At 40.3% G+C, this 22,320-nt stretch overlaps 1 protein-coding gene across 2 annotated transcripts in view; it reads right to left on the reverse strand.

The window, feature by feature from the left end:
* The window catches only part of antxr2a (ANTXR cell adhesion molecule 2a), a 70,285-nt gene that overhangs the window by 15,672 nt on the left and 32,293 nt on the right, over positions 1 to 22,320 (reverse strand). For both annotated transcript variants that reach the window (XM_010750877.3, XM_019272430.2), the window contains 4 exons: positions 21,875 to 21,925; positions 21,201 to 21,290; positions 19,432 to 19,602; positions 18,960 to 19,040 (listed from right to left, as the gene is read on the reverse strand). In XM_010750877.3, the coding sequence (XP_010749179.2) occupies positions 18,960 to 19,040; positions 19,432 to 19,602; positions 21,201 to 21,290; positions 21,875 to 21,925 (393 nt within the window). The remainder of the gene's footprint in view (positions 1 to 18,959; positions 19,041 to 19,431; positions 19,603 to 21,200; positions 21,291 to 21,874; positions 21,926 to 22,320) is intronic.

Below are 22,320 nucleotides of genomic sequence, written 5' to 3' on the forward strand. Positions count from 1 at the left end.
TGTTTTTTGAAGTTGTGAAGTTATTCCTGTGTTTTAAACAACAAGGTGTTCAAAACTCAACAAGGTGTACAAATCATTACTGCTGTTAGCATATACTGTACTGTCTGCTTCAGGCTAATTATCACAGTTTTGCGTATGGTTGACAAACAGTAAATATAATTTTACATTATGTTTAACAACAGCTAAATGTCCAGCCATGTCCCGTGTCCGGCACTGGCCACTTTTACAAATTCACAGAGGAGCTGATAAAGAATGCTCTCTGTTTCTTTAGCCACACGTCATGTCCCTGCTGGCATTAGAGACAGTCCTGCATTAAAAACTTTTCCACTCAGTGTGTTTCCATCATGCTGTCTTCCTTTCAGCTTTCTTAAAGTCTCACTAAATAGAAAATAACACAAAGAATCACAGAATGGAAAGAACAGAAAAACAAATGAACAGACTGGAGCTCTTTAGTTTTGATTAAAACAAACCAACAAATCGAATACGGCAAGTAAATACTCCTTGGGAAGAATTGTCTTTCCTCGTGAGCTTCTTGAAAGCTTCTCAAAAGTGCACATCAACAGTTGAGGCACACAGGTGTTAGGTTTCAATTTCATCAACTCATTTCTTTGTGAAATACGTAATTTCTGCAATAATTTTTGGGACTTCTCATTTTAAGTCCTATGATTCCAACATACTCAAAATGCATCCAGCACAGAGACTCTTTCTCACTGCAGGAACCTTTTTAGGAACTCATGAACCTGCAATCTTAGTTCACATGTCTGCAGGTCCCCTTTCCAACAATCACCATCTACCAACATCCATCCAATTTACTTAATATGTAAAATTGTTGTGGAAAGGCAAACAGTTGTTATGTCCAAGTTACATTTGTAGTCCATTTTTTCTACCACAGGAACTTTAAAATCTGAAATTCTGACTGTAAAACAGTACTTCTAGTTTTAGCTCCTGGGTGAAAAATATATATTGCAAGCCTTACATCTAAAATGAAACAGTCACATTTTAATCTTTAACTGGTATTATTTGCGTCATCTTTATAGTTACTCTTATGTGCTTGACTTGCAAAAACAATGTGAAAATGTCTTGGGGTGTGCTACATTGAAATCAATCCATATAGAAACAACTGTGGTGTACTGTACTTTTGTGGTCCATCTGATTTTTTGAAGGGACCACCCCTCTGCAGCTCTCACAACTGTCCTTAACACTCTTGGCTACAAAAAATGAGTGTGAACCTGATTCAACTCTGATTGACCTGAAAGTTGGTAGAAGAATTGGGGTGGGGGCCTTGATTTGCAGTATGATGAATCGTTGCACGGCACGCTCAAACCTTCCCCGAGGCCCAGCAGTGAAATTAACAAGTTTGGCAGGCTGACGCTGCCCTCTTGGGTAGTCTCAGTGTTTCTTTGCGAGGGGAGGGCAGGCACTGCCTCTTTGTCTCAATGGAGACAAATCTTGGGCGGACTGTTTGTTTGGGGAAGGGGTGTGAACAGCGTACAAGTCCATCAAATCAATTAGAGTCTTACGCAGAGACGGCCTGGCTTGGCCTGGGCTGAAGGAGCTTGGCCCGATCTTTTGTGAGGGGTTATGTGAGTCAGAGTGTTGCCATAGCCAACAGTCATGACTCGTGTACTCACAACACCAGTGTGAGCGCAGGGAGGAGGGGTGAAAAGCTTGCATATGGCCAGAGCCAGTGTGTCACATTTGGGCTAGAGTTCACATTGGGCTCAGATGCTCACACCAATGAAGTCGTGAGGTTTGTCGAGTGCAACACGGCCGAGCTGTGGCCATGTTTGAGGGTTAGATTTACCAGCTTAGAAGCGATGAGAAGAAAACAGCACTGCATGTACATTGACATACACAAGTCCAACTCCAGACATTTATCCTCCAACTTTTCTTTAGTATTGCAGACAGTGTTTATGTTCAATATTTCAGCTATTATGCTAACAAACACTGTTCTAAAGTATTTATGCAGGGTGAATGTGAGATAAAAACATTTTATGAGTCCATAGAATCAGCATGGTTTAAGCGGGGAAGGAATGTTGCAGTTGCAGTTATCAATTCAACTGTATAAATTATAACACCTGCAAAATGACTAAAGATCCTATAATGCAAAAAAAAAAAACCAACAACAAAAAAAACCTTTATCTCCTTGTGTAAGGCTCCAAGAGGTCATAGTTTACTCAAATTTTTGTGTATCACTCACAGTGATCCTGGATGTGGGAAGTCGTATTCCTGTCTGTCAATAATCAAGCTCGGATCCTTTCCAGATCAGTGTCAACTTAACACATCAACTAACCACCAAGTGATTTCTCAGGTGATGGAGGCTTTCTCACTTTGACTTTCTAGTTTCAAATATACCCAAATGAATCTGTTCATACTTGACAACATGTCTGACTTTCTTTTTCTCTCTCGGAAGTGTGCAATCAACAGACCAACATTAATCTGCTCAAAGCAAATGACTGTATTTCAGGGCTTCGCTTGACGGTGTGTTTTGATACAGCACAATGAGGAAACGTGATGCAGCTATAGTGTAAGTTGGTGTGATTAATACATAGTGGGGTATATTTAAAAATGTTTTCATAGATTCTTCTCTTTCCTGCAAACAGTAAAGCCTGATAAACAGGAAGAGTGTGATGCTGCAGTTGTAGCAGTGTGTAGCCAAAACTGTCAAATGTGGTTATCATGTGGCTGGTATTGTGGCATTAATAATCATACCATGCTACCTCCAACTATGCTCCTGAAAGCCAATAGTCAGAATCCTCACATTCATTAAGCTGCTTTAGGCGTTTGAGTGTTGTGTGTCTTGTGAGGGCAGTCTTGTTTTTCCTGTGCCTCTCCTACTATGTCATGTCAAAATGTCCGCTGTCGTCAGTAAATTTAACAGCTCGATCATAATCGACAACATATGAATCAATTTTTTAAAAAAGCAGATTAATCAATAACAAAAACATCTTTAGGCGCAGAATATCTGATAAATCTGTTGGTCAGCAACTCAAAATCTCCAAATATCTCCTTTCAACCTGTGAAAAAGAGGTTTCTGTCATTGCTCTTTTCGTGATGTAAATCTCTGCAGTAACACTGATTGCACTGTTTAATTAGGCAGGTTTTCGAGCTCTGCAGTGGGTCAACACTTGTTTCAACTTCTGCTGCTGCCATGAGCACAAATCTGAGTGCGATCTGCATTATGTTAATTTATTTGCATATGTTGGAAACCGCAGACATTCACAGTTGCCTGAAGCCTCATCTCAAACACTCAGTATTAAGTGTAATTATTCACCAGTGTGGAGCAGCTCCGTTCTCTATTGCACGGCATTAAAAAGGCTAATATAACTGCTGTTTTCCTAATGGCAAGGTTGGTGGCCATGTAATTCATTACTATGTGCATACTGTAAGTCTCAGAGGATATTTCACCAGGAGGACCCACATATGATGTTACATTAACTGGCCGAGAGCATTTCGTTGCAAGTTTCCAAGTTTTTTGGGGAGTCAAGCTGTACTGCTAGGGTGACATGCATGCTAATCAGCAACGCCTCATTCTCTAGTCTTTTATTATGCGATTTTCAACACAAGCGTGTCAAGATTATTTCGTTTGAAGGAAAACGCCAGCTGTCATGTTTTATGCATTCACTTTTCAGTTAAATTTCTCTTTCACAACGCTGTTGCAAAATGCAGCTTGACTTGTGCTTCAGCTTTTATATTTTATAGTGTACAGGTTTCATACATTCACTGCAGATGCTTAGGCCTCGAGTGCATGCCAGCGGACTAGAGTCCATACAGAGGTGATGGAATATGTCACCAATGTAGAGTCTGGGTGGGAGTGTACTGTATTTGATGGGATACAGCTTTGTTTCATTTTTATCTAACTGAAACAATTGTGACTGTGAGTTTTTTTTTCCTGACTGGATAAAGCGCACATGCTGTTCTGGGTCAATGAATAATTCATCTACCTTAACAAAAAAAAATTAATTTTTATAATACACACTGAAAGTCTAACTGTTCTGTTCTGACAGAAAAAATATAAGTCTGATCAGTGAACTTTACAAATTCAACGATATTAATGTTATGTAGTTTAATAACTAGACAGGTTAAAGTGTCTATAATCAAAGTAGAACTTTGAACCATGTCAGACTTAAAACTGCTTTTTAGGGCTCTAAGCTCAATAATCAAATCAAGCACAGTAAGCTGGCTTTAATGCTGTTAGGTCTTCTTTACATATTCTTGAATAATATATTTTGTGATTGTAACTTTTCTGGATTTTGGAAAAAGTTTAGAATGCTTATGTAGAGAGAGAGAGTTAAGAGGAATTGTTGTTTACTTGAAAAGCAGAACAAGTTCAGACATATTGACTTCAGTATACAAATATCTTAAAAGACATTCTGTTCTGCTTTTTTGACATCTTAGTTTTGGAAATGTAATGCGTGTGCTCTACGTATAGATGAAGGGCTATTGTAAATTAGCATGAATGAAGAGTGTAACATTTGCACAATGACAATTGTGCGGCAAACTATTCCGTCCTGGTCAGCCTAAATGTCTGTTTTTTTTTTTTTTTTTAACAAAACAATCCAAACTGCTAACTGCATTAGTGTTAACTAAAGAAACCTGACTAAATGTATCCAAAAGTTAGGATCAGGAAGGATTAGTTTGAAAAAAAACGGTTCTATTCACAGTATCGGAAAGACAATTTTTGGTGTCAGTGTGTCACAATGTGCATACATGAATTTAAATCATGAATTATGCATTTGAATAACAAAATAGTGTAAAATATGATCACATCATGATTCCACTGAAACTCAATAAATGACAATATTGAATTTCATCCAGATAAGAATACTTGTATATATGAGCAGTAGACAGCAGGACTATCAGATATAGTCTATGAGAAGATAGATTTCAGTCTAAGTGCAGGGCAGCAACTCTCACGTACTCGATCTGTCTAATTGACTCAAATATTCTGCCCTGGAATCCCAAAGGCCTCTGGAGCAAAACCTGCACGCACACACACACACACACGCACACACACACACACACACACACACACACACAGAGGCCCCCTGTCCCCTTCGCTTTCTCCTCCATAGCCCCGGCTTCATTAGCAGCGGTTTACATCATCCCCGGTGAAAACGTCACATGTCATCAGTGACTCCATTCTTTATCACTTTCTGCGGTATAGACAGTGTAACCTTCAGAAACCTGCTGCCCACAGTTTTACGTCTTAATTAGGAGGACTGTCAGAGGTACCCAGCGCCCCTCGTCCCAATGTGAACGGACAGAGAGGGATGGAGATGGAGAGGGAGTGTGAAAGACGCAGAGGAGGACAAAGTCAGACACGGAGGCAGCTGACAAAGGCGGCAAGAGAGAAGAAGGGAAAAGATGTACAGTGGAGGAGAAAGAGAGAGGGTAAACGAGGGGAGGACTAAGATGGAAGTTGGTAAAGAATTTTGTGTGAAGCAAAGTTTCAAATGTCGATAACCAGGCTGCTGTGATTACAGAGGAAAGTATACAGGTACGCATCAGAAAAAAATGCAGTCATATACATATAAAAATAAAACTTAATATGTAACGCTGGGCATTTGAAATGTTGTGTATTGTACCAGTTTTGGTAGAATACTTGAACAATGCTTGATATATATATTTTACTTATAAAATATATAACCAAAAACTTGTTTAATGTTGTCTAAACACAAGCAGCCATACAAGTTTGTTTTAGCCTACAACTGGCAAAATTCTCTACAAATCGGTAACTGTTTGATCAAAGAATATAAAAACAAGTTTACAGCTCTGATCGGAAATTCCACGCCGTGTTTCGGTACTCGACAGTTTTCACTTAATACAACAGGCACGTTTTAGTTAAAACCAACAAAGTACTGAGATTTAATAGCCAACCGTATTTAAGCAAGCTCCAATTTTTCCAAAAATATTGAAGGCACACATAAATCCAAATCATATTAAACATTCAAAAGCCAAAAACAGTCCCCTAAACACAGAAAAATGAAAATGCAGGGCTCCAGGTGATTGTTCAGTTTCAAATATAGTCCAGGAACCTTAAGGTGGTCTTGAAGTTGGAAAAAATGGTAATTGCGATGTGATTAGATACAAAAGAAAGAAAATATTCTCATCTGGAAAAAGAAATATATTCATGTGGGTGTTGTCAAAGACAGCAACAATCAGAGGGAGAGTACAGAGAGAGAAAAGAAGGCGGAGGATGGGTTTCAGTGGAAGTTGTGTTGGCTACTTGCTCAGTGAGAAAGAGTGAAAATCCGGCTTAGCGGTGAAAACACTGGAGACGCTTGTGTCCTCAGTTTGGGGACAGCTGACGGGTTAACACTATTAAGACTGCAGAGAACACAGGACTGAATGTGCATCTGTGCTCCCAAACAGTGGGATTGAACAGCGCAATCAAGGCGTTCACTCAGTCGCAGATACATAGACAGACGGACTGCAGAGAAGCAAAGGGAGAAGCAAAGGGAATCAGGAACACAGATTCTTTTTGTTTGTTTTTTGGTTACTACACTTCAATGATGCCTTCATTAGTTTGGGAATTTCATAAGCAAACAGCTTTAAGATGAATTAAAGATTTAATATAATGAAAGTAGATGATCGCAGTATGGTTTAATTCACTTAATACAGTTTTTCAGTTGTTTGACATCCTTGTCTGAATGGCATTTTAACTGCATGTACAGAATTACACCTATATTTCATCTTAGTTGTGCCTTGTGCATCTCTAACTTAGAATAAAGTAGTCCATGTTTCTTGATTGTCAGTGGGTGAATAACTGCTGTGTTCCTGACAAACAGTAATATAAATAAACAACACAATAAAGGAAAACCCCACTGAAGCTGCACTGGTGAGCTGCCACACAGCCATGAAAAAAGCCATTAGTGCACTTAAGCATTAATTAAATCTTTACCATCATTACTCAGTATAATTGAAGGTGAGACAACCTATCAATTGTAAAAGATCACACTGTCATTAAGGTTAATAAGCTGTTTTATAAACTATCGTCATTAACATCAGATACATCTATTATAATGATAAACGACATATTGATAAAATAGGTGGTAAAATTGGTGTCTTCTTCCAAGATGGTGTACAGTGGCATGGACGAAGTGAGACAAATGAGACAGAGACAAGCGAACCTAAGTCTCACTGAGATGAATTCTTAATTCTGCACTTTACTGTAGGAAAAAAGAAATGACAACTGGAACCTCTTCAAGAATGTTTTCAATTAACCACTGTGTTGTTTTGCCAACTTTCGTCACATCTGCATCTTTTCTCTCAATCAATTATGAAACACAGTAATTTATTCATGGGATACTCAGGCTCCAGTTGTAAGACGAATTCGATCCCCGGGAATGACAGAAAGAAAATAAATGTAGAAAAAAAAGCTTTCAGCAGCGTCCTTAAAGTACACATCTGTTTAAATCACAAGACATACAGTGAAGACTTGCATAAAGGTTGCTTTTAGTTAGATAAAACCCCTTTTAAATGTGTGACCGCACAGCTGCTGATGCATTTTCAACAACTGCAAAATTTTTAGAGCAGCCAGATTTTGCATCTTTTCAGCCCCTTTTCTAAAGTACAGCATACATATAATTCCAACACACAATCCAGGCTGGAAGCAGGGACATCTCTCAGACACTTCTACTTCTTTAAATCAGAATTAAAATTACATTACATTACATTGCATTTAGCAGACGCTAAAAAATGTCTTCAAATGGGTGTTAAGCCCATAGTTTAGGATGAAAGAGCTTGACCCATTTGCATGCTTAAGCTCATTAGCATAATTAAGCTCATGTTTAAAAAATGGCAAAGGCCTGGTGTTGAAGGAGTTAACGAGGTGGAGCCAGTAATTGGACGAGGAGTGACCCTTTCACAGCCAGTGACGGGGATGCCGCTAATTCACTTAAATGGTCACAGGAGGCCGATCCAAACAGAGACAATTAGCAACTTGGGGTTCCTTACTGTTAATAAAAAAATAAAAAAATAAAGAGAATTAAAGCAATAAATAACCACATGAGGGAGGTTTGCACATAAAACATTTAGTCAGTTCAGCGTTATTGAGAACTGGACGTCAAAGTTTTGTTTGAGTTATCATTTCATTGTCACCCGTCTTTGACCCGATGTCATTTCTGCTTTCAATTCTAGACAGTCACTCTTCAAGTCTGAGAAGATACAAGTTGGTATCTAACTCTCTGCACTGATCTGGTGCTGGCAGCCTAGCATTCCTGTAGAAATGTCTTGGAGATCTGTTTTGTTGTTGGATAAAAATAAAGAAAAAGATGCTACCAAGAAGCCATGTTAGATCTTGGGCTGAGTGACACGCCGATCAATTCAGAGATATTAGGCCATTTTCTGATAACAAGCGATCTCCAGCATCACTTATCAATTCTGAAATATCATTTACCTTTCTTTTGTACATTTATACAGTAGTATCAATTATAATAATTATTATCAATTATGAAGAATATTGTAATACAGAAGTCCAGCATACAGACCAGGCCTTTTGCAATCTGCTGTTTCAAAAGTGACCTGTAGGTGCTTTATCACCTACAGCAGTGGTGGAGCAACAGGACAACAGCAGACAGAGAGAGAGGCGGACAGAGTAGTAAAGAGGAGGAGGAGGTGCGTGTGTAACAGGATGGTCATGAAGACTGCAAACCAATGAATAGAGACACATTAGTGACACTTCACTGCTCTATTCACAATGGAGGCGCGAGTGGGGAGATGTTGACGGTCTTTTCAGGAAGCCATTCTGTGGATTTTCTTACCAAAACAGATCAAAATAATAATATTCATAATAAGTCATGACAGTGTTTTTGCTGGTGAAATCAGATCACTCAGGGTACAAGGAACTAAAGAATTAAAGAAAAATAAAACTTCAGAACCGTCATGTTGTACATTCAGTATGAGAATTACCATCTGAGGTTCAGCGGCACATGTTTACATGTTTATTCATAAACGTCTGTTATCAAAAGCAAACATTTTAGATCATATAACATAGCTTCATGCGAGGGCCCTTCACTACATATTAGCCGGCACCGTCACACCGTTACATTTATGTATACAAAATACAAGCAGGCTAATTGAATATTCACTGTGAACATATTCCCTACATAACATTACTCCCTGCTTCCATCTTTTTAAAAATTCAAATCGATGTGAGGAGAGGAGGGGAGCATTAGAATACATTACTACATGTATGTGTGATCTCCCCCGCCCCTTCCCCTCTATATGTCTGTCAGGAGGTGAGCTGAGGAGGAGGAGGAGGAGGAGGAGGAGGAGGAGGAGGGCAAAGTGCACACGACAGAGCCGGCCTCGGCAAAGCTGACGTTAACAATAATGTAATTTAATTAAAGCCAAGATCCCAGCGGTCCTCGCCAAACGACGGGCTTTGATTTTAATAGGTGATGAAGAAAAGGCTCGGCACACGGCGACGCCGCCACTGCGCCAACCAGTCTGAGGGGGTTCTGGGAAAAAAGGCACCGGCAGGACATCAGTTTCAATCGTATCAGGGAGAGGGGGCGACAGGGGGGAGGGCAGTGGGTGCAGGTACCAGCCCCAGCCACCCAAATACTGATCAGCTAATGGAGAAGAAAAGGGGAGACCTTCAACACAGGGGAGGGCAGGATAGTCCAAAACAACATCAAGGACAATCACAAAAAACATTTTTATAAAGCTGTGTTTCAAGTGGATTTCACTGCAGATGAGATTTAAAGAGGAAAGAAAAACAAGAGCTAATCCAAAACTGACCGAGAAGAGATCACAGTCAGGATCTTCATATGCACATAAAATGACTTCAATCAGGAAGGATAATAAAAGATCTAACAAACAGCTTGTTGTGTTTGGGAGGGGTTGCTTGATAAACTGTTCTGCTTTGTTGCTGGAAATCCATCTCTGTAATAATAATAATAATAATAATAATAATAATAATAATAATAATAATAGAAATAAACAAATCTGTTTTTTTTTCATATGTGTCTATTTAATTCACAAACAGTTAACAGCTGGGAAATATGTGTATTGTATGTGTACATAAACATTGGAGGATCACTCTGTCTGCTCATCTGTTTCAATGAGCCCTAAATTAAATTCTAGCTGCTCTGTAAAATAATAAATTATAAAATTAAGTGTTAAAATTTTAGTTATAGAATTTTGATTGCATTCTGAAATTGAAATATTTGAACTAGCTGTTTAGTTTTTTCTTTTATTTTTAAGTGAACTAGAGCGGATTTGCTCCTGATGTCTCGCTAATCATTTTCTCATTATTCCTCTCTTTTTCCCACGTTAGGTTACTTTTCATTTTACTCCTCCAACCAGTCACTACCACAAACAATTAGCTTCCTTTTTCCTGGTCCAAGAAACACACACACGCACAGAGACACACATGGGGAGGGTCCCCTCGTTGGTAATCCTGTTACCAGCCAGGTCCCAGCCTGGACTTGCCGTGCGGGGGCATGGATGAGGAGAGGAGGGGAGATGGGGGGGATTAACATGGCGGTCATTATCAAATTTACAACCAGTCATACAGACATCTGCCCTACTTTTCCTCGGTTAATGTAAAAAGAACTAATCTGGTTAAGAGAGCACGGGTGCGGCTCATAAATCGGCGTTGCTATCCGCCATAGTTAAAGCTGTCACTTCTCTTGTGGGGGAGCAGCGGCTGAATGGAGCTGTCAGCTGGCTACTTGTTAGGGCTAACAAGGCCGTCCACTGATAGGACTAATGAGGCCCAGGGCTCGCAGCTACCCTGCACAGCCCACCGCTACCACTACTGCTGCGGCTGTACTATGTGCTATATAATGTATGATGAGCATCAAGGTGCAAAGGAACGCTGATCAATTCTGAGTATTAGGTACAATCAGAAACAAAAACAAAATGCACAGCAGAAACGATCATCTTAACAAGTCCTCTAGTCTCATGTTGAGAAGGGAAAAAATCTCACTTCACAGTGAACAGTTCACAGGTGCAGACACAGTTTCCCTTGTTTCAGGGATTTTCATTAAAAGATTTGAAACACTAAAATAAAGCAGATCACTGGACATGAAGTATCAAGAAAATGTCACTTTTTTAAGCATAAGGAAACATCCAGCTAATCTACTATATGCCTATCAATACTAAACGAAACAGCATTTTCAGTTATTCTTACCTACAACTTTTGTTTTACATTTTTACACTGATATCTGCAGAAAGCCTGGCTCTAAATAGCCACGATTAGTCTCAGTTTTTAACGTAGTAAACAACTCATCAGAAAATCCAGAGGTCAAATGGCTGCACTATTTAACAGAAAATATATTTTTGGAGGAGATACGCTCAAATACTTTCAAGTTTACAAACTTTTGAGTAAGTGAATCTAATGTCTTCAGGATTGTACCACCATCTCCCTCTTGAGTAAAGAACAGTGCAACAAAGATAAAAAAATTAAAAAAAACACAGAAAATAAATTTCACCCCCCTTCAGCTAGAGATATTAATGTGATGTCAGTGGTTATATGTCAAGCATGAGTAACGTCTGATTGTTATTTTGAGCTTTGTTTTTCAGAGTCAACTCCAGCCTATTCCAATGAAGCCTCATCTCTTATCCCAACGCTTCATTATTTGTGACGCTCTGGTTTAATTCCAATTACCCCTGTTAATTAGGAAATCTCATGCTCTCTGATCTAGGGGTTCATTTCAACTTAATGTCATTTGCCAGGTTGTTTACTTTCGATTAAAGCCTTTTATTGTGAAATTAAGTGTTACATTTGTTTCAACGAGGTATTTATCTGTGTGATGGTAAACATCCTGACTGATGTCAACATGCAGAAGGCCTCCCGCATGCATTACCCTGTTTATTCTGCATTAGTGCTGCTGTCAACTCTTTCTTTAGGCATATATTAGTACCACATTAGCATATTGTCTTATCAGACGTTTAGGTACCAAATTATTCCTTTCAACGGCTGTGGAGACTAAAACATGGGTCTTCTGCAATGTCGAAAACCTTCAAGGATGTGTCATCTTTTGGCTCTTTTCAGGCAGTAATTTACTGTCATTTACTCAACAATACAGTTTGACAGCTTTTATTAGCTTCAAGAAAGATGTTCTCACCATATTCAGTGTGGCATTGTAATGCAACAAGATAAAAGCAACAAGCGAAAAGCGTGAAAGGATGAGTATGTGTGCATCTGTTTACATTTTTTTTTTAACAATGCCAAGCAAATGTTTGCTCCGCTTTACATACTGAGATCAAGACAAAAGATGCAATGAAAGAAGCTGCTAAATACATCTATATATAAGACTAAACAAACATTCTGTTGAGTGGATTTCACTGCTGAGCACAGTTTAAGATGTTCAATACCATCTATTCTCACAGTCGTCTAAGATTTTGTGGCCTTCACAGCTATTTCACATCTTGTATTATCTAAATGGGTCATTGTGTGTCTCTCAGGCCACAAGCATCCGGCCTGATTTCCTGTGAGGCAGCCATTTCCTCTTTTGGATCATTTCCATATGACCAGCCTGCCCAGTACATACTGATACACCAGTACAACCAGTATGCCAGTTTACTACTGATCCTCTGGCATGGATACAGTCCAATATTTAAATCTGTATTTAAATCTAATTCAGTGGTGTAGTGAGTTGGGTCCATCTAGTCTTCTGCTGGTGGCTCACTCAATTACTCTCTGAGCATGTCTCAGCAAATCAGTGATAGTTTGGTCTTTAAACAACTGATTTGATTGCCTTTACAATTTTAAATAAGTAATTAGACAATTCTTTGTGCAGTCTATGTGTTGCTTTCAACATTTCAATTCATTCTGAATGACTGGGATGGGTTAAATCTCACAATACCGCCATATCAGATGGGATATCTTAGTGAAATTTCATTTGACAGATGACACCATGTTATATATCAGTACTGGTATTATTAGCATTTCTCCACAGTAAATACCAGTGGTGTTGTATGTTGAGTGCATTCAGTCCACAATAAATACATTTCCCATTTCCACCCTTAGGTCTAGATGATGTTCTGATCAAATGTTTTTTCTGTGGCTTTTCTGAAGATGATAAACATATTGGAAATGATTCCCCCCCCCTATCAGCCGTTCACTCCTCTACCATCTGCCATTGACAGAAACTCTGAGAGAAACTTGAGCTCCATTTGCGCTGGAAGAACATTTCCCACAAAACGTGACCCCATGTCGCACAATGTAAAAATGCAGTGTAGAGGCCAGAAAAAGGCTGCCAATCCTCTCAGACACAGTCTTGTTTGTTTACAGTAATTATACTCATGTCTCAAAATGAATGTGATAATTACTAATGACTTACTGATGTTAAAATGCTACATGTAGCACCTTCATGCCAGTCAAATTGAAACTAAAAAGCAAATATCTTCATCAAATCTCCAGTCAAATGTTCAGTTGGCTCTATTTCCATGCAAACAGTCACCTCACAGCACCTCGCAGCATCCTAATTGAGCCCTGAGAAACCGGGAGGCACTACACCGAGCTGCTGGGGAAAGAAAATAAACCCAAGCATGTATTGCTGTGACCTCCAAGGACAGCCCTGCCATGCCATGGCATGCCGGGCCATGCCAGGCTACGGCAGCAAGCAGACTGTCACCTCTACCCTCGGTGGCCCACGGCTTATGCCAGCCTTGTCCTCGATTTTTTTTTCTTTTTACACCTCCCTTTTACATCCATCCCTCTTTCTCTCTCTCTCTCTCTCTCTCTCTCTCTCTCCATCTCTCTTTCTCTCCTCCCTCCATCTGACGGGACTCTTTCAGAGCAGGTCCGTGGAGTCCCTCTGCTCACAGTCACTTAATTAAACGCTCCCACAGCACCATCGACAACGTGACCGACGGCTGTTAAATTAAGACGCCGTCGCAGCCAGGGCACTGGCAGGGTGAAGAAAAGATAAACCAGATGAGAGAAGGGAGGAGGAAAAAGAGAGACAGAGAGGTGGGAGGCTGCCTCTACAACTCACATGTGCTCTTCATCTGTGTTGTTTTTTAGAGGCATTTTAAGGGGAAATCCCAACTGTCTTACTCCAAAATCCAGTCAGCCTTGCGCTTTGCAATAGTATGCACATGTAGATATGTACTCCATAAAATGATTTCAACATTTTTCCTACTTAGTTAATTTAAAAGAACTAATAGTATGTGATAGAGACAGGCTGGGTCGAGAAAAATTGCTTGAGCAATATCCAAGAACCTTGTGGAATTTTTCTTTTGCATTTTTAATTGTAACCTCATTATTATTTTTCATCTAAAATCTCAAAATTTAAGAAGGAACTGTACTGTTCCCCACAAAAGTATGCAGATTTTTTTTTATAAACTCAATGGCAAATATGCTTTAACAGCGGTATAAAGGTCCATCAGATAATACTATTAACCTCCACACACACCAGCATACTCAGCCCACACGTCCCCCTGGTGGGGAACGGACAAGAGCAAGAAGAACGAATGGAAATCCACACAGAATCAAATGAACTCCAACACCTGTTCTCTGTTTTTGTCTCGTTTACTCTTCTGCGTCTTTCTCTGTAGGAGGAAACAGCGTTCATTGTATGGTGATGCATCATTCATTGCACACCTTTTTTGGACATTTTGTGGACAGCTGCTTTTAGAAAACAATACCTGAAGTGGTGGGAGGGCAGTGAATGAAAAAAATAAAGAATAAATGTCTCAAAAAAAAAAAAAAAAAAAAAGCGCACACACCCCACCTCCTCAAAAAGAACCTGAGTGAGCACCAGAATAAGGCCAACCTCCCTCTCTGTCTCTGCCACCATCCTCTACCTGCTGTCCCCAGTCGATCCCCAGCAAAACTTGGCGGCAGATGTTGCTGTGCTAAGTTGGCTCTGAAGTGCCTCCCCGGCTCCCCTGTCTCACCGATAACACAGTCAAACCACATTAGATCTCTTTATTTGTGCCTGGGGCAAGTTCGGCACTGCAGCTGTGTCCACCCCCGCTCTACCTTTGGTGTTGAAGGCCCTCCGGCGCTAAATGTGAGACCACAAAAAAAAAAAAAGAAAAGAAAAAAAAAAAACTGTTTCACTCTCATTTTCTGTCTCTCTGTCTCTCTTCTGCATCTGCTGACAATCCAGCAGTCTGGCTGCGGGCGGCAGCACTGAGGGAGGGATGGGGGGGGGTTTAGAGGAGACTGCCGAGGGAGGATGGAAGCTCAGCAAGGGGAGGTGAGGGAAGGGGGTGAGGGGTGGCATGGACACCCGGGTCCCCGTGCTGAACAGATGTCTGTGACAACCTGCTTCCTTACACCTGTACGAGTCCTTGTAACCCTGCGGATGCAGCGCTGAAAAATTCATGACCCTGGAGGTTTCCTGTCCGCCATCAAAGACCGCTGCCCTCCCTCCCCTTCTCCCTCCACTCCCGCTGCTGTTCCCCTTCCTCTCTCTTCTCCAAGCCAACACTGCCCACTCTGCCATCTACACCTAACATCCCACCGGACGGTTCAGACTCCTCTCACTTTGATCAAGTCAAGTTTATCTGTTCAGCTCAATATCATACACATGTCTTGTAGATGGCCAGGCTAGAGAAGGCCAACAACAGACCCAACATTAGCACTCTAAGACGTAAAGGAACAACACAAAAAAAAAAAGGAAAATGATATATTAACAAAATCACAGCTATACAGACAGTTGTAATGTAATACTGGAAAGACAATATCTCCAGACAGTTATGTGTAACAAACCATCTGAGGATATTAGAGTCAAGTTATTGTTAAACTATTTAGAAAAGGACAGGCATTTTCAAAAAAATTCTTAGCAAGTGACCAGATTGGTGATCATGGACAGATTTCAACCAATCAGATCCACGAACCACGTAACTCAGGAAAAGAGACTGAGTGAACATTAAGGTCACAATGTTTTGTCAACCTACAAACTACCAAACCAAAGTGCCATGTAAACGTTTTGCCGAGAATTGCTGCAAATATAAATGTCATTCTGAAGAAGTGCTTTCAGTAAAGATTTGTATAGGGTTGAAATATTGTTGACACAATGACTTTAGTGACAATCTATGCTTGTTCAGTGATTACTGCTTTTGCAAGTACAGAAAAAATTCTACTCAAACGGAATCTAATTAAAGTCGGGGTTACAGTACATTTACTCTTTGCAGAAAGAGTCAAAGTCAGCAAATAAAGTTGGATTCATTCCTAACTGTTTAAGATGTTTGTGTTAAAAAAAAAACATTTAGGGATTTAAAAAACATTATAACTTAAAAATGAATGATTTCTGTTTTTTTCCCCATTCACCATCGACTACTGCTCTGTTAATATGCAACTTCAAACACACACAGCCTTTGTGGACTCCTGTTTGATTCTGTCCTGTGTCCACTGTGTACAGTCTTGATCAAAGACTTAAAAGAGGAGTTTGGCGCAGTGATCGGCATATGAATGAAGTGAGCCAGCGGTGCTGGGGACTCCACTGGCAGCTTTTTTTCCCATGTCCTTGTCTATCCTACGAGCTTTGACACAACTGGTTTACTCACCAGTGTGCTTTAATCTCGGATTTCTTAGCTTCTGAACTGTTTGCTTGGAGCAATTGTGATGACCTGTTGTGTGGTAGCATCTATCATCTTTTACACAACGAGAGCTGCAGCCATGAGGTTTCCACATTCTGCTCTTCACTGCTCAACTCAAGGGTTACAATGGATAAATATTGAGCAGGAGAATTGTTGTCAGTTCTGAAAACAGCAGCCTTTCCAACGAGCATACTCCAGGAAAATATGCAAGTTTGGTCAAATTTAGTAATTGAAAAGATGTTCTAACAATGGTTATGTGTATATGTGAAGATTGACATTTTAACCAAATTTAACTGGGATATCTGGACCTATAAATGATGGGGGGAAAGATGTTGACAATGTTTAGTTTATGTGGTCATCTTTTGACTTTCTAAGTTCTGCTAAGCAGCACTGAAATGCCTGTGCAGCAACTGGCAGGCTCACAGCTGGCCCACCAGCTCAGTTTTTTCCATGTTTTTCACAGCAGCGAAAGTTATTCCACTTGAGACATTTGCAGTCTGACATCACTCTGTGAACCATTAAAAAGAATCTTATGCTTCCTGCTCTCAGCTCTGTAAAGAGGGTCAGAAGTACCCACCATATGAATGTTGCCACTACAGCCTCTGTGATGTTTTACTTCATTCACAAAGGGGAAGTGATTCAAAAAGTCAATATTTGTTTTTTGTTTCAACTTCAAATGTGAATTATTCTTTAAGTTGGCTATATGCAACCCCCCACCCCCCCAAAAAAAAACAGAGATCCGTATGCAGCATTAAAGACACTGCAAACTCAATTTCACATCAGCCTTCTAACTATGTAACATAGTGTCTTATGCAGTAAGTAAGTACTGAGAATTAATAGGAATTAATTTCGACCGTATTCGAAATATTGCCATTTAAGTTTTTGTAAACTTTCCTGATATTGGTGTAAATATACCTTCTGGATTTAAGTTTTACTCTTATAATGGACAAAGATTATCTTAACTGCCTAATTAACTCATCTTAAATAGGCCTTGTTAGTCTTTCCGCTGTTCCAACAATCACCAGCTCTGGTTTGGTCTACAGGTATATAATGCTTCAATTCACTGAGTGAACTGGAAAAATTAATATTTTTCTAATAGTCTGGTGGCTTTGAAGAAAGCGGAGATAATGACTTTAGTTCTACATCTAACAGCAAGGAAACTGATGAAAACATTCTAAATATAGCATACACTTTTTTGGTGGCTAAAATATATTTTGCTGCTCCCCCCTCCTCAGCAGTACATTGCTTAGCTTCTATGCAGGCACTCATTGGGGACTTGCCACGCCTCCACAGTCTTGAGAAACGGTCTGAACAACAAATTGAGCAGGTTTTGAACTAGGTTTTATAACAGTTATGAACGTTTCGTTTTACTCAGATTTTGTGGATTCTTAATGAAATGCTCACTTTTGATATCATGTATGCAGTTTTGCTATTTCAAAGTGGGACATCTACACTGGCTTCTACTGTACAAAAGTTTGTTGGGGTGACTTCATAAGAAGACGCCAATTAAAAACGATTTCTGGTCTGAAATGTGGTTCAGAAATGAAATCTTAATGCTCCCTCACTCTACACCAGTCTGCAAACTGATTCTAATCTATGCTATTCATTTTGAGATTAAGCATATATTTTAGTGTCAACAGCAGATGGTGTGGTTTGTTGGATTAACTACTGCCTTAGAAAGCTAAGAACATATCATAACATGTGGACTTTGTGGCGGTTTGTGAGCAGCATGCTCTCGTAACCGCATGCAGGGCTTTGGGTTTCAGTGTCAATTTGTGGAACTTCTCTGACGGATGTTGAGAAAAGTCCAGAGCGTGACCATATACGGCTGTCCGTGTCATGCTGAGCACTTGCAGCTGCAGCACACATTAGCCCAGTTAGGTAACAACAACACAATGCTAAAGTCGTGTCAGTGGCTTCCTCGACTAAGAGGCAGCACACATATTATTGTTCCTCAACAGCTGTTATTCAGTGCTGCTAAAAAAAGTTCTTACCTATAATTTTTGTGAATCAAAACATTTTGGAGGGATAAAACAAACTCAGATTAAGTCATATTGGGGCTTTAATAAGAAAAAGATGATCATCCACACTGCTGACTGACAGGAAATTGTCTATTTTTAACCCTGAATACAATAAACTGCAGCGATGACCACTGATGAGACTGACTCACTTCCCTCAGGCTGTAAGTTTGTACAACTAAAAACACAACAAGACCCTGACAATGATTTACTGTATCCCCCCCCCACACACACACACACACACACACACACACACACACACACTCTACAGATAAGACACCCACATACACTTCACTGTTCAGTCAATCTGGCATGCCTCTGTGCATTTTCTTCATCATGGTTTGTAGTTGAGGCCTCCCTGTGAATAAACTTTCCACTGGGAACAAAAGTCTCAAGAGCTGAGAAACATTAAGGTTCTTTTCACTGACTTACCTTGTCTGCAGATGTGGGCCGCATTAGAGAAACTCGGTCATACTGCCGCCGCATTAGAGCCCACAAAGCATCAAGACGACCCTGAAAAACAGAAAATGGGTTTTAGCTCAACAACATGTTTGTCTGCCTTATTTGCAGAAATGATAAGAAACAAACAACAAAAAACATATTAACTAATAACAGAGTTTAAAAGGACCACATATGAACTTTCATAACCTCTGTCTCGATTCAAAGATGATCTCTGAAGTAAAGATCTCCTCCTTCAAACGAGCACTTGACCTCCACATTTAGGTTACATGTGACTACTCAGTCACAATAAAAGTTTTAAAGAGCTAGTGAGTGAACCTTAGACAATTTTATTGCATAACATGAGTACAAACAATATTAAATAGAGGGAAGAGAACTGACACACCAAAAGTCCAAATGTATTCAGTCACAGTACCAGGTACAGTACATGACTGTTAGTGCTCACCTTGATGGGAGTGTACCACTTGTTCTCATTGTGATGGTAGGTGGGGGCATGCTTCGGGGTAGTACGTTTGATCATTGGTTCCTCTGACTCCTCTGGTATGGACACTACAGCATTTTTGGCTTTCTCCAGTCTGGCACCCTCCTCTGTCGAGCCCTTCTCACCCCAGCGTACCTGGAGAGGTAAAACCACACAGCACCAATTTAGACAAAAATAACTCATTGTGTTCTTCTTCAATCATCACTGACAAAAATGACTTTAAAAAACTTTAACATGAAGATATTAAAGTAATTAGGCGCAAATGAGGCGCAAATTAGGCGCACTGAGGCGCAAACGAGTACAGGATGCAAAAACACGATGATGATAATAAGATGGATATAAGTTGGGGCACTGCTGTCAGTAAACATCCATAAGAAAACAAAATGACCTGAAAACCTGTTTTTGCTTTTATTAATAAGCACATTTACATGTGGTATAACATGTTATTGTGCTTATATGTATGTGTGTGTGACAGTGTGTGTGAATGTCGGCCTTTGTGTTAGTTAAGCTGTCCTGCTTTTTAATTGAATTCATCACATCTGTTGCAAGGAGGAGATAAAAAAATCCACCGTCACATGAATGGGGAGAGGTGATTAATTAGTGACACAGTTTTCAAGCTGTAGGTTAAGCCGTGACAATATAGAACAGCTTTTCAGAATCATCTCTGGGATACATCCCTGGCCTGCCGCATCAAGAAAAGAGAGGGTTGCAATGAATAAAAGATACGTTGTCACCTCAGCTGGCTCAATACATGTTTGAAATATTGGCAGCGACAAAAGCGGTGGAGGTGGAGGTGGTTTTTCTTAGCATGGCGTCTTAAATGTGGATGCAAAGGAGAGAGCATGTTGATCTTAACCAGCACCTCGTCCGCCATCCTCAGGGGGAAAGCTTCAGAAGTTGAGACGGGCTTGTCGGTGGGAATCAACCTGCTACAGGAAGAAGAGAGCGACGAGACAGCTTGCAGCTCGCAAACACTCATGGGGGAAAAGTCATGAGGTAGGAGCTCCCTAAGGATGCTGGGAAATCCCTGCAATGCCACTAACTTCCTCGGGGCTGAGAAGCGGTATGGGGTCCAACAGCGAGGGGGGAGGAAGGAGGAGGAGGGGAGCTCGTCTTTAAACCTGGATTCCCTTCGGAGGAGGTGAATAACAAAAGGCCTGCCAAGGTTTGGGAGTTGAGAAGCGGGAGGTGGAGAGGAGAGGTGGGTGAGGCGGATATGTCAAGTTGACAGCAGCACTCAATCCTTCATCCTGGCAATGACTTGATCCAATCAGGCCTGCACGGCCAAGGACGACATGGCAGGGCCTGTCATGTCGAAGGCATCAGTGGACAGATGAGGACAGCAGCCTGACCGGTCAGTCAGTCAGTCAGTCAGTCAGTCCCTCCTCCTGCTGCCTGTGTAACTCAACAAACTTGTAGCTTCAGAGAAAAGACTGAATGTCAGCAGTTTTTTCTCAACATGATGCCTTTTCACAGGATAACAGCTGTCAGAAACGTGTCACGTCCTGCAACATTTTACCTTTGTAGGATTTCAGTTCTTGTTTTGCTGGTAAGATTTGGTAATAAAATACTTTCCTTGTGTTTTAAAACTTGCTGCTCAAATCATTTCACATGGAGACAACTTCAAGATTCATGTGTCAAATGCTTTGAATGTGGCGTGACTTTGTGACTGCGATGAAAATGTTTTATGCTCCTTGAAGTAATATGTAGGGGCATGATAATTAAGCTCTTACCTCCATGCGTTTGATCCCTCCAGCTCCTCTTCCTCCGTAGTAGGAAGCGTCTACAGTTGGCCACTTTTTCTTGGGAAGCTGCTCTGGCTCCTTAAAAAGACAGGAAAATTTGAACACATGCTTATGAATGTTGTAAATATGTGTAGGCCTACTGCAGTTGGGGAATATCCAAAAGTTCTTCTTGTAGACAACATTTATAATCCCTACTGCATGGACAAGAGGAAGGTAGTGCGGGACTGTAATTGCTATTGCGCTGCTTTATTTCAATTCTCTCTACAATTCATGAATGTCAAGCATTTGATCAACTAAACAACTGATTTCCTGAAATATCCTATTTTTAGTTCCCTGCAAATGATATGATTTTCCACAAATGGCTTATTCAACATTAAAAAGGCCATAAAAACACAAATTATCTTAAATTTCACTGTCAACTTCTCAAAAGTTTTCTAAATGATTAGCTCAATATTTTCACTTTCTTCCAGAGTGAAAAGATTTCAAAGCTTAGATTCTGAAGATGATATTCTTGTTTAAATTATTTTCATTGTGATGTAATAAAGTGCAATATTTGTTCTGTGACTGTGCTTGATTTTTTTTTTCCATCCACATATTATTTTCTAAAAATTTAATTGGCCTCAATTTAAATATTCTACTATTGTGACAACACTTGTACTCACAGGTGGTGGAGGACGGGAAGGTGGAGGAGGTGGTGGCGGGTCTTTGATGACCTGGATAAATAGAAAAAGCAAAAGAGCGTCAGCACAAAGTCTATCAAGAGACGCATACAGACACACACAAAAACACACACACTCAAACCTTGTCAAGACAAGTGCAGGCAAGGCTGACAGAGGTGATTCGTGACAGGTGACTGAGTCAAAGAGAGACGTCCCTCAGCTCGTCACGTCACATGGTTGAGACGCTCCCGCTGCCAGGCTGCTTTGTAACAGCAACTGGCACCCCATTGCCCCGCTGACTACTGATTACAAGGATTCTGCTTGTAAACTAACATCAGGGGCCCCCCGTGCAAAATAAAGAAAAGCTGAAAATCAACTTGTTGACAGGGGAGTCTTTAGGGCCAGCGCCGCTGCCCGTTTAGCTCTTAATTAATTGGATGGGGTTCAGT

The sequence above is a fragment of the Larimichthys crocea genome, chromosome III (assembly GCF_000972845.2).
Source record: "Larimichthys crocea isolate SSNF chromosome III, L_crocea_2.0, whole genome shotgun sequence".
NCBI lineage: Eukaryota > Metazoa > Chordata > Actinopteri > Sciaenidae > Larimichthys > Larimichthys crocea.